This window comes from Mizuhopecten yessoensis, unplaced genomic scaffold (assembly GCF_002113885.1).
Source record: "Mizuhopecten yessoensis strain PY_sf001 unplaced genomic scaffold, ASM211388v2 scaffold7685, whole genome shotgun sequence".
In the NCBI taxonomy this organism is placed as follows: Eukaryota; Metazoa; Mollusca; class Bivalvia; order Pectinida; family Pectinidae; genus Mizuhopecten; species Mizuhopecten yessoensis.
Genome location: NW_018407171.1, coordinates 33,726 through 46,507, shown reverse-complemented (window position 1 = coordinate 46,507; position 12,782 = coordinate 33,726). Strand labels below are relative to the sequence as shown.

Below are 12,782 nucleotides of genomic sequence, written 5' to 3'. Positions count from 1 at the left end.
GCTGTGTTTCACAGGATCTGGAGGATCTAAAGCCGTGTTGTAGGTCATATGATATGTTGTTCTTCTCTAGATGTGTCATTGTGGCGCTTGTAACTGTATGATGTGTTCCATGAGTTTACATGTGATGCAGGTTAGTAAAATTGGTCTGTAATTTGCTGGGTTGTACTTGTCTCCTTTTTTGTATATTGGGTTTACGTTTGCGTGTTTCCAATCTGATGGTAGTGTTCATGTAGTGAGTGAGCGGGTGAAGATTTTTGTGAGAATGGGTGCTATGATGTCACTGAATTCTTTAAGTATGTTGCTTTATGTGGGTTGATGTTGTTGAGTAGTCTATAGATGCCTTGTTCTGTAATGTGTATTTCTGGCATGAGAGGGTGAGGGGAAGGTCCTTTGTCTGGTATTGGGCAGTCCTGTTCTGTGCCGAAGGCAGATTCAAATTGTTCGTTTAGTATGTTTGCCTTGCATGTAGTGTCAGTTTTTAGTTGTCCGTCTTTACGTAATGTGGTTATGTCAGTGTTTTCTTTTCTTGTGGTTTTTATGTAGGGGAATAGTTTTTTGGAATTGAATTTTTTGCTAGGCGATGGTGTGCTGGGTTCGTCTATTGGTAGGTCTTTTATCGCTTTTTCTTTGTAGCTAAGATATGCGTTGCGTGTTTGTGTTTGTAGTTCTGATTTTGCTGATTTGTATTTCTGTATAAGTTCATGTCTTGTTTTGGTTTTCGTGTGTAATTGTTTACATTTTCTCATGAGTCGAAGGAGAGAATGTGTTATCCAAGGGAGTTTGGATTTGTATGTGATGTGTTTTTGTGGGATATTTTTGGTGACTGAGTTAGTAAGTGTTGTTTTGAACATGTCCCAAAGATTGTCTGCGGTTTGGTTAGGTTGTTTGTTAAGTTTTGTGTTTAGAAGAGTGAGGTCGTTTCGTATGTTGTTCCAGTTAGCTTTGTTGTAGAGGTATATGTTTCTGGGTTCTCTTCTTGTTCTTTTCAGTCGAACGTCAATTTCAGTGTAGACTGTGTCATGGTCAGATTTGCCTAAAGGTGGTGTGGTTTCAGTCTTGTTAATGATTGATGGTCTGTTTGTAAGTGCCAGGTCGAGAATGTGGTTTCCTCTGGTGGACTTTGTCGTTATTTGTGTGAGGGAGTTGTTGTCTATGATGTCCAGAAGGTGCTGGTGCAGTTTTTGTTCTTGTTTGCCTGGTATGGTTGTGTTGTTTTGCCAGTCTATGTGTGGTAAGTTGAAAATTGATTCGTTGTCTGTTTCTAATTCTTTAATCTGTTCTGTATTGTATTTGTTTGTGATTGCAAGTAGTACACCTCCGTGGCTTTGGCCATTTTTATTTGGGTTGTGGTCTTTTCGGTAGACAGTGTACTCAGTGACTGGGAAGTATTCATATGAAGAGATTGTGTTATTCAGCCATGTTTCTGTTTCTATTATGATGTCTGGTTTGAGTGAGTGTATAATCTGGTCGAGGTAAGGTTTTTTGTTTGAAATGGATTGGAAGTTAATGGTGGCTATGCGTATTGGTTTAATAAATTTGTTGTAGCTAGTGGCAGTCTTGTTGTTTTGTTTTATTGGTGAGGAGGATGCTGTGGGTGAGTCTGGGTGAGGTCCTCGTGTAAGCTTGCGTGTATGCTAGAGTTGTGAAGTCGTGAAAATCTGTTCGATGTGTCAATGCCTGTGTTTTCAAAAAGTGTTGTGGAGAAGTTTGGAAGCCCGCAGTTTAGACAGTCCCAAGATACCCCTCTACGGTCGTAGTATTTGAGGGATGATTTATTCATTCCCTAACAGTCGGACATGGTACAAGGTGTCACACGTATCACAGCATATGGCACTGGATTTCCATGTGACTGCATTGCCACAGGTACCGCAGTGGTATCCGGGGGCTCTCGGACTGGGGTTTAATTCTGTATCTGACAATATGGAAAGTAGGAGGATGAAAAGGTATGTGCAACTGGGTTTAATTGTTTTGTGTTTTTGTCTTGTCAGAGGGGTGGGTATAGTGCCAGGTAGTGTGGTTGTGTGTGTGCCGGTGTGACGGCGAGTGTAGGAGATCGGCCTAATGAATGGTGGATGTCTATTTTGTTTGTGGTCCAGAAGGCTAGGAGGGCTATGGCTAAACAAAATATGTGCACCTCATTGTGTGTTGTGTATCACAGTGTTTGTGTCTTACCTGCACTAGAAATCTTATAGGCAGGAGAAAATGAACCGGAAGTTGATAAGAATGGGTGTGAGAAATGGCTGGAATTCAATTTGGGTTTGGGGCCTAGAGAAAAGATTGGGAATATGGTATCTAGATAATAAGGGAAGCGAATCTTAACGGAAAATGGAAGAATGATATGTAGTAGGTATAGGGGGGGGGGGGGAATAGTTATGTGGGGTAGAAATGGACCAGAATTAGGGAAAATTACCGTGCTCGAAGGAAGGATGTTACGTGGTCACGCATGCGCATGATAAATAGAATGTCGCCCGTTAGGGCAACATGAATATTTAACGGGCGACATGAATATTTATCTGTTACCTAAATTGCATTCATATCGACTGTATACTGCATCTGGTAACAGTTCATTGCTTATATTTACATGTTTATAGTTTGTTTTGGATAGTAACTGAAGCAAAAATACATTTGAATTTCCCGCTTATCATTTCAGTGACGTCAGTAAGTTCAAATCCCAACACAGCCGAATTTTGCGGAAGAAATATTATAGTCTCTCGTGTTATTGCAAACCACACGCACATAAAATGGTTTAAACACAAACTTAACTTTATTATCTATTTCATATGAGTGTGTATATGTTGAAAAATTGTTAATAATTGCATAATTTCTGCTTGTTTAAAATTAAAGCTGTTTTTCGCGCATTGATAGATGACATGTATTTGGGAGTGATGCGGCGCTGAACGGACATGATTGTTTGCTCGGAAACGCTTATGTTTTTATTGACTGGAATATTACGTTATTTTCAGAAGTATATATACTCGGAAATATTTAATCAAAGTGGTCCTTTCAGTAGGTGATAACGATTCCAAGGACATTTCGTTTGAAACAGATTCCATGTATAATCGGTCAGATTAGCATTGCTAGCAGACGACGTTCACAGGGGCTCAGTTTCGTAATTTTGAGTAATGGGTCATGGGCCCCGTGTAAACATGTTCTACGCTCAAACTTTGCCTCAGCTTTATCGGTTTTTCCAGTTCTAGTTACGGCTTTGTTTGCAATTCGGAATTTTCTTGTTATTTTAAAACATAATTCGAAACTCTGGGTGCAAAGTGCTGGCTTTCGGGTCGGAAACTTTGATAGAACGATATTGCGAACTGTGTTTATTACTAAATCAAACCTTGTCTAAACACGTCTAAACCTTGAATCATGGGATTTCTTTGTATCTGAATACTCGCCGAGCGTGTCAATAAAAGACGTCTTTCATACGTCCTATCCACTATATCGCTTTACGTACAGGGAACGCTATTCAAAATTAACTAATGCTTTATTGTTCATGTCAGAAACGACATTCGTTTAACTTCAATGACTAGACAGTAGCAACATCCCGGAAAAAACTTCGTCTCGGTTTCCCATTGAAATATTTGAGGTAAGTTAGACATGATTCTAGTTAAAACAAAACCACAAAAGCTTGGTCTTCATCAACATGATTGGTTGGAGACACGGTGTTTGTCCATAAGCAGCCATCACAGAAGCCAAGATAGTCAGAGCAAGCTGGAATCCCGCAAACGTTTTTCACAATTTCACAACCGGAAAATCAAAGGCAGCCTGCCTATTGAAAGCCGTCCCGGTTGGTCATACTGTAAATAGAGATCGGGAGTTGAGTAAAGGAGTCTATAGGTTCCCAGGTTTTAAGTGAAGGAGTCTATAGGTTCCTAGGTGTTAAGTGAAGGAGTCTATAGGTTCCTAGGTGTTAAGTGAAGGAGTCTATAGATTCCCAGGTGTTACGTGAAGGAGTCTATAGGTTCCTAGGTGTTAAGTAAAGGAGTCTATAGGTTCCTAGGTGTTAAGTTAAGGAGTCTATAGGTTCCTAGGTGTTAAGTGAAGGAGTCTATAGATTCCTAGGTGTTAAGTAAAGGAGTCTATAGGTTCCTAGGTGTTAAGTAAAGGAGTCTATAGGTTCCCAGGTTTTAAGTGAAGGAGTCAATAGGTTCCCAGGTTTTAAGTGAAGAGGTCTATAGGTTCCTAGGTGTTAAGTGAAGGAGTCTATAGGTTCCTAGGTGTTAAGTGAAGGAGTCTATAGGTTCCTAGGTGTTAAGTGAAGGAGTCTATAGGTTCCTAGGTGTTAAGTGAAGGAGTCTATAGGTTCCTAGGTGTTAAGTGAAGGAGTCTATAGGTTCCTAGGTGTTAAGTGAAGGAGTCTATAGGTTCCTAGGTGTTAAGTGAAGGAGTCTATAGGTTCCTAGGTGTTAAGTGAAGGAGTCTATAGGTTCCTAGGTGTTAAGTGAAGGAGTCTATAGGTTCCTAGGTGTTAAGTGAAGGAGTCTATAGGTTCCTAGGTGTTAAGTGAAGGAGTCTATAGGTTCCTAGGTGTTAAGTGAAGGAGTCTATAGGTTCCTAGGTGTTAAGTGAAGGAGTCTATAGGTTCCTAGGTGTTAAGTGAAGGAGTCTATAGGTTCCTAGGTGTTAAGTGAAGGAGTCTATAGGTTCCTAGGTGTTAAGTGAAGGAGTCTATAGGTTCCTAGGTGTTAAGTGAAGGAGTCTATAGGTTCCTAGGTGTTAAGTGAAGGAGTCTATAGGTTCCTAGGTGTTAAGTGAAGGAGTCTATAGGTTCCTAGGTGTTAAGTGAAGGAGTCTATAGGTTCCTAGGTGTTAAGTGAAGGAGTCTATAGGTTCCTAGGTGTTAAGTGAAGGAGTCTATAGGTTCCTAGGTGTTAAGTGAAGGAGTCTATAGGTTCCTAGGTGTTAAGTGAAGGAGTCTATAGGTTCCTAGGTGTTAAGTGAAGGAGTCTATAGGTTCCTAGGTGTTAAGTGAAGGAGTCTATAGGTTCCTAGGTGTTAAGTGAAGGAGTCTATAGATTCCCAGGTGTTACGTGAAGGAGTCTATAGGTTCCTAGGTGTTAAGTGAAGGAGTCTATAGGTTCCTAGGTGTTAAGTGAAGGAGTCTATAGGTTCCTAGGTGTTAAGTGAAGGAGTCTATAGGTTCCTAGGTGTTAAGTGAAGGAGTCTATAGGTTCCTAGGTGTTAAGTGAAGGAGTCTATAGGTTCCTAGGTGTTAAGTGAAGGAGTCTATAGGTTCCTAGGTGTTAAGTGAAGGAGTCTATAGGTTCCTAGGTGTTAAGTGAAGGAGTCTATAGGTTCCTAGGTGTTAAGTGAAGGAGTCTATAGGTTCCTAGGTGTTAAGTGAAGGAGTCTATAGGTTCCTAGGTGTTAAGTGAAGGAGTCTATAGGTTCCTAGGTGTTAAGTGAAGGAGTCTATAGGTTCCTAGGTGTTAAGTGAAGGAGTCTATAGGTTCCTAGGTGTTAAGTGAAGGAGTCTATAGGTTCCTAGGTGTTAAGTGAAGGAGTCTATAGGTTCCTAGGTGTTAAGTGAAGGAGTCTATAGGTTCCTAGGTGTTAAGTGAAGGAGTCTATAGGTTCCTAGGTGTTAAGTGAAGGAGTCTATAGGTTCCTAGGTGTTAAGTGAAGGAGTCTATAGGTTCCTAGGTGTTAAGTGAAGGAGTCTATAGGTTCCTAGGTGTTAAGTGAAGGAGTCTATAGGTTCCTAGGTGTTAAGTAATGGAGTCTATAGGTTCCTAGGTGTTAAGTAAAGGAGTCTATAGGTTCCTAGGTGTTAAGTAAAGGAGTCTATAGGTTCCTAGGTTTTAAGTGAAGGAAGGTTTACACGATCGACGTGGTGAAGACAGAGCGTTCACGACGTATCTGCGTGAAATCGTATGACTTGGCTGAAACAATTGTTGATACAGGGGTTTAACTCCACCTGTTTGAATGATTTTTCTCCTTTCTCATCGAGCCATTTTATTCGCTTGTTTTATGCTGAATGGAAGCTTAGTTTTTTTCCCATTTTTCATACACCTGACGGACGTATCTTTACGAGATATTTTTAGCACATTAGAAAAAACAATTAATCAATTTGTCGTCTGCTTTGTCCATGACATCTTTGCTAACGCTAACTAAATGTGGTATACAAACTCCGGATCTATAACTTGTCTGTCTATCTTTGACATGTTACCCTTCCTCGTAGGCGGTCCAAACAGTTCGCTCGTAGACTCGACGCTTTTATCAATATAATTTGGTTTTCATGAATTATTTCTCGAAACATCTATTTATAGATAATCTAGATACTCCGGTCGCCGTCTTTAAAGTTGAAAACACCTGTGGAATATCCTGTTATACATTTATTTTAGGAATAACCGAGACAATTCCTTGGGTTATAATGTATCTATCAAATAAATTGTGCACTTTGCGTATGTGCGATGCCTTTTTAGCGTAAATTTCAGAACATATTCACAGGTTTTTGACAGAAAAAGAAAGTGACAGAACACTTTTTATTTTTGTCCAACATGTATTTTACTTCCAACTGTCTCAAGGTGCAAAATAGTAACTGATGTGTTTTTCTCACGTCCTTACTTTGTTGTCACTGCAGGTAGGACGTAAGAATGGTACCAGCAGGTAGGACGTAAGAATGGTACCAGAAGGTAGGACGTAAGAATGGTTCCAGCAGGTAGGACGTAAGAATGGTTCCTGCTGATCCCTTTGCATGATCGTAAGAGACGACTAAATTTGGGATCTTATCTTTTCTCTTCTTGCTAAACAACTTTCTCCTTCCTAATGTCTCCCTTGGCAATGCCTCACTTTTGGCCTTTAGTTGAGCGTTCGCCCCTGTGAGGAAGGCTTTTGGTTCTGTCCCTGGCCGAGACATACCAGAGTCTGTATAAATTGTAGTTCCTACTCATTGCTTAACGCTCAGCAATTTGGGAGTTGGACGACTAGTTCGCCCGTTGCCACTTTAATGTGACCGGGTAGGGTGTCCTGCTGGTTGTCTTCGGCTGTATGTTTCAGTGAGGTAGCACTATAAAGTCTGCATCAGTTCCGCGCTATCACAAGGAGACAAACACGAACATATCGCAGCCTCCAAAAACACACACGCATACACTACACGCATGCATCTTGCACACGGGGAAGGCCGTCCTTAAATGACCATAGCTGTTGATGGGGCGTTAACCAATACTAAACCAAACCAAACCAATCCTTATTTCGTATTTGTGTAATTGTTTTACTTAACGGTTGATCTGCTGGTAGTACATTGTGCACTGTAGCAGGAATGTATCCTGACACTGTTTATATGAAATACGACTTGAAGTTGTCCCCTTTTCGCTCTATTCAACATATGACTCGGAAAACGTTAGACATGCTCTTCTCTTTCTTTCTACTTTCTGCATCGACAAACTAAACGGTTATATATGTTCCTCCTTGATTCCCATTTTTGGTAATTGTTTGCAATTAAAGGATTTAGTCAGTAATGTGTCACGTTTTATATCAATGGGGAAAATATAGATTATATATAAGATGAAGTTGTTTGTTTAGTTTTCGTACCTTTGTACACGGATACCAATTGACATATATTCTAACTTCCAATTTAGTGCCTCTACATTTGCACACTTTCCATTTACGACTCAAAAGTAATCAAAATCATATTAGAAACAAAATGTTCTGGAACCAATATATAGAGGATATCTAACAGTATCTTTAGTAATTCCATATATATTTCACGGATGTGGCTAATATTTTGATATGTTTCACGAGTGCGCAAGTGAAAGATATCAAAATATTAGCCACACGAGATATTCGTTATATAGTCATATTCGTTATTTAGATATTCTGTTTATTACATTTCTTTTACGAAATCCTATACCAGAAAGCTAAACGACACATCAAGCTGACAATACTTGATCTGGGTACTTTTACCACCAGCATGTCTAAACAACACCTACGAGACAAAATATAGTGGTATCTGCCAAAAAAAAGTGTAAAACTCATAATTCAATTCCTTTAGTTACTTTAATTGATTATGTTGGCGTTTAAGTTTATATTTTTAAAAAGATATAACAAAATACTCTCACAATTTAATTATTTAGATGAAGTACCGTCATATCAACTCAGATCACTAGCAGTATTGATAAGCGCCGAATCTACAATGGTGGGGAGTGGGGAAAATGAATAGTTGTTCTGTCACCACTTATCCTGATGATAAAATATCCACACCACCTATTTAAGTTATACTTATGACCCTGGTTAACTTATACTTCCTGCCAATCGCGTAGCCTGGTTTTGGACTTGGATACGCGATATCGTGTTTCATATGACACGAGTGTTCTTCTGTTCAAATAGTTAGAATAGCAGACCTGCATGGTCGGCTGGCTTTCATAAAAATGAAAGTTAACTGTGAAAAACGTTATTTTCCCTAGAGAGTAATCCCACATGATATGTCTCAGATGATTATTCAGGGCAGTAGAATGGGCTGATGTCTCGGACGAATTTCTTTCTCGGGGCCTGTGTATAATAATAATGATACTAATATACATCTTTGATATAGCGCCCTATATAGCTATCATAAGCCACTCTAAAGTGCTTTACAGTACATAGATATACAATTTATACAATGAATACAATTAGCATATACATTTATCAATACAATTTTTAGGAATTCGCAGGAGCTGCCTTGTCAGGCGCTAACTACTAGTCCTATGCAACCTGGCTAATATCTCCCTATATACATGTATGTATGTCTGCGTTTGTGCTGGAGATATATTGTGTTATTGGTGGCTTCCAACGGTGGCTTAAAACGGTATCATTTATAGTGCCACCTCACCTGAATGCTACAGCACAGATACCGCATCCATCTCAGACCATTTTATACTCCGCCTTAGTTGTTGAAGTTGTCGTTAAGCTAACCAGGCTTTTACCAGATGGGCCACTTGTAATATTCCCCATAGTATTTTGCAATCAGTGTTTTTATTGGTCAAATCAGCAAAAGTGATATTTGTCACTAGTGAATTTTATAGTTTGAATAATTTTCAATATTTCATTGATAAAAAAATATCTTATGTTTCTAATGTGGTGGACTGAAAAAAATATTTATCAATGAACAATAGATCAGGGAGTTCCAAGGCATATTGAGAAAAACAAAGGTGTTTATAACATCATATCAACATATATTGCAACAGATTGTATATAGCGTAACTCTTTATGATAAGCCTGAAAGGCATCGGACCAGCTACATCTATATATAGCAGAATGCGATTTAACCATCAAAGTTGGTATGGACATCTAATATGTTACCAAGGCTGCCAGATTACAAATAGATACATGATTACATTTCCATTCATAAATGTGACAATTATTGCGACATTGTCATTGAACACAGACACCTTAATGTCCTTCAATGTCTGGACATATATCAACAAATCTGCCGAGATGGCCCGCCGAGAAACCACAATCAAGACTATCTTTGGTTGATTATTAAGAAATCTGATTATTCCGACAGACCAAATAATGTCTACCTTGCCAAGGGATTGTGTTTATTTATAGATTCAATTTCAATAAATTTTATTATCAAAGGACAAATGGATTGGGCAGCAGGCATAGCCTATTTAAGTCCTTTCCAAACATAGTAACAGACAGTGGTACAAGCATAGACATAGACATTATAACACATACAAACACATATAAACAAGTTGGTATTATCAAATTAATAATCAAATTAGGGGAAACAACTACTAATACTTATTTTTATTATAATTGAATCTAATGGTTTAAATTTTAACCTTATATTTTGATACCGAAAAGACATAACATATATATATATATATATATATATATTATAAAAAGAAAAATTCTTAACAACGAGTCTTTAGTACTTTCATCTCTTCCAGGAGATTCTTCAGACTCATGTTGGTGGGATTGAATTTCCAAACTCATCAGTGGATGGCCTTGTGTGATATAAAGGACTTTTTGGCTTTTTGGCCTGTATCTGTTGGGTGCGGTAATTTAATCTCATCAAATGTTTAAAGATTTTATTGTCAAGGGACAAATGGATTGGGCAGTATATGTTGGGTGCGGTAATATTACAAGGTAGATGAGTTTGAAGAATCTCCTAGAAGAGATGAAAGTACTAAAGAATATTTCTTCGTCCGTACGGATAATTTTTCTAATTTATAATATATATATATGATCAATCCATTCAAACATAAAAGTAAATGGAACCCTCTCCCAGCAGAGTACCTGCTCTCGAAGCGTTCATCAGTGCAGTGAAGGCGGAAGTAACCGTCCACTTAAACAACACGCAGACAACCAAGGACAATCTGTCACCACCTTTGGAACGCCAGGCACTCAAATCCCTTAAAAATAATTTGGACATTGTCATCAAGCCAGCGGACAAAAGCTGTGCAGTTGTTATAATGAACAGGGACGACTACATCCAAGAGGCTAATCGGCAACTCTCCAACGAGACATTTTATCGTAAGGTCGATAGTGACCTGACGCATATACACGCACAGCAGATTAATAATACCATCAATAGAATTTTAGAGAAGGGTGATATTGACAACGATACCGCGAAATTCCTGCGCCCCGAAAACTCTCAAGCAGGAAAGTTTTAACTTCTTCCTAAAATTCACAAACATGCGAACCCTGGTAGACCCATTATTAACTCGATCAACCACCCGACGGAGACAATTTCCCAGATTGTTGAATTCCACCTACGACCATTCGTGGAACATTTACCATCTTTTTTTAAAAGACACCACAGACTATCTAAACAAAACACATGCTAAGAACTTACCAGAAGGTACCTTGTTAGTAACGATGGACGTCGTTTCCCTCTACACTAACATACCGCATGACGGCGGCATTGCAGCCTGTCGCGAGGCATCGGAACGGCGCAGTACCAAACACCCATCGACTGATAGCCTGTTGGATTTACTGAGACTTGTCCTCACACTTAACAACTTTACATCAAATGAGGTACATACAAGTTAGCGGTACAGTCATGGGTACTAAGATGGCCCCCTCATATGCAAATGCTTTTGTTGGACATCTTGAATCCCAACTTTTAACATCTGCTCCAATTAAGCCATTTAGCTGGTTGAGATTTATCGATGACGTTGAAATCAAATGGACATCGGGTCGGGACTCCCTTGACGAGTTTGTTGAGTACGCTAACGCGTTCCACGCCACCATCAAATTCACAGCGGATATCTCCACGGAGAGCAACACATTTTTGGACCCCAGTTCCTCTCTGATTGATGGTAAGATTAGTACGGACCTCCACTGTAAACCTACTGGCACACACCAGTATCTCCTCCCATCCAGTTGTCACCTCTCGCACACCACGAGAAGCATACCCTACTCCCAAGCTCTGCGCATCAGGCGTATTATTTCGGATGACATCATCTTTGAACGCAGATGTTCAGAGTTAAAGTCCCATCTTCTTGGCAGAGGATACAAATCTACTTTGATAGATCGGGAAATAGACAAAGTGAGGGTTCTAGACAGGGCACGTCTTCTTGTATACAAAGTCAGACCCCAAACACAAAGGGTACCTTGTGTTGTCATGTTCCACCCAGACATGCCGCCACTTCCATCTATCTTGAAAAAGCACTGGCGCATCATCGAATCTTCAGCGAAACTTAGGCAGATCTTTCCAGAGTCTTCTTTACTGGCATATCGTAGACCTAAACACATTAGAGATCTTGTGGTAAGCAGCAAGCTACTTACACCTAACCCTGCTGCGGCGAAAGGCTCTTTCAATATCTGTGGCAAGGCATTTTAATATGGTAGCCACAGTTGGAAAGACATGCAGGTTGTTGCCATAGATCATTGCCCTACACGGGACGAAACGAGACGAAGTACGAGAGAACGGTATTGGATCACCAATCTACAAACCCGCTACCCTCGAGGTATGAACGAACGACAGGCGGTTGCCATCCGCTCGTTTTCCTTCCAGGGGGCATTTGACCTAATGATGCATTACTGCACAGTTGGTCTGCTATCTCGCCTGCCTGCTGCTGCATGTCAGTGTGTGTGACCAACAGCCGTTGTCAGATTAATTTTGCAGATTTATACAGTATCTTAGCCATTTCATCTACTTATTCCTCCTGCACTCACTTATTTGATAATTACATGCATTATTCCTGCAAACTGAAAGAGGCGTGAACTCCTGCTGTGACTGCTAGATCCACCGCAGAATTGAGAGGCGACTAATGAGCTATTCCGTACGAAATTGAGATTTTTCACATTTACCGGGCCAGATTCCCACATGCACATGTTCCACGTTTTTGATATCTCGTCCCTTCTTTCTGGTGCTTATCTCTCGTTGACTCACTTTATGTGATAGTGCATCTTGCGCAAGAATAGGTCCTCTACATCAGCGTTCCTTGTCCGCGATGCTCTCAGCTTAATTACTGCCTTCGGCTGTCTTTAGCCGAGGGGACTATTGGTTTTATATAATAGCTATATTTTCAATTATAGTATATAAGTTCTATCTTCTTGTTATATGATGTATATTTATATTTCTACCACAATACGCTGTGTTATTCCACTCTCAGATCATTGTATAAACACGCAGACTGTTAGATAAATATGAGTTATATACCACACGTGGTATATGACCTTCAAGAGTTTTGATTGGTCGAGAAGATGAACTTTGACCGGGAAGACTTTTTCCACGTGCTTTTTGCCACCTGCTGTTTTGTTTACGTCGTCGGCTGTCAACATCCGACAAATGTTGGTGACGTTGTGAGGTTATGTGGAAAGGGTGGTTATTAAGACAATATTTAAAGATGATA

General features: G+C 39.7%; 1 protein-coding gene across 1 annotated transcript; it reads right to left on the bottom strand.

Annotated features, from left to right (window-relative positions):
* Positions 1 to 269: 269 nt before the first annotated feature.
* On the bottom strand, positions 270 to 6,696 carry LOC110454126. Its single transcript, XM_021503502.1, has 2 exons — positions 6,565 to 6,696; positions 270 to 1,634 (listed from the first exon to the last, which is right to left on the bottom strand). Exons 1-2 carry the CDS (start codon positions 6,694 to 6,696, stop codon positions 270 to 272), a joined length of 1,497 nt encoding a protein of 498 aa, XP_021359177.1.
* Between the last annotated feature and the right edge of the window lie 6,086 nt (positions 6,697 to 12,782).

Coding starts and splice junctions, on each gene's coding strand:
- LOC110454126 (XM_021503502.1), bottom strand. CDS start 6,696: ATGCAAAGGGATCAGCAGGAACCATTCTTACGTCCTACCTGCTGGAAC. Junction 1,635..6,564: donor CTACCTGCAGTGACAACAAA/GTAAGGACGTGA, acceptor TCACAACTCTAG/CATACACGCAAGCTTACACG.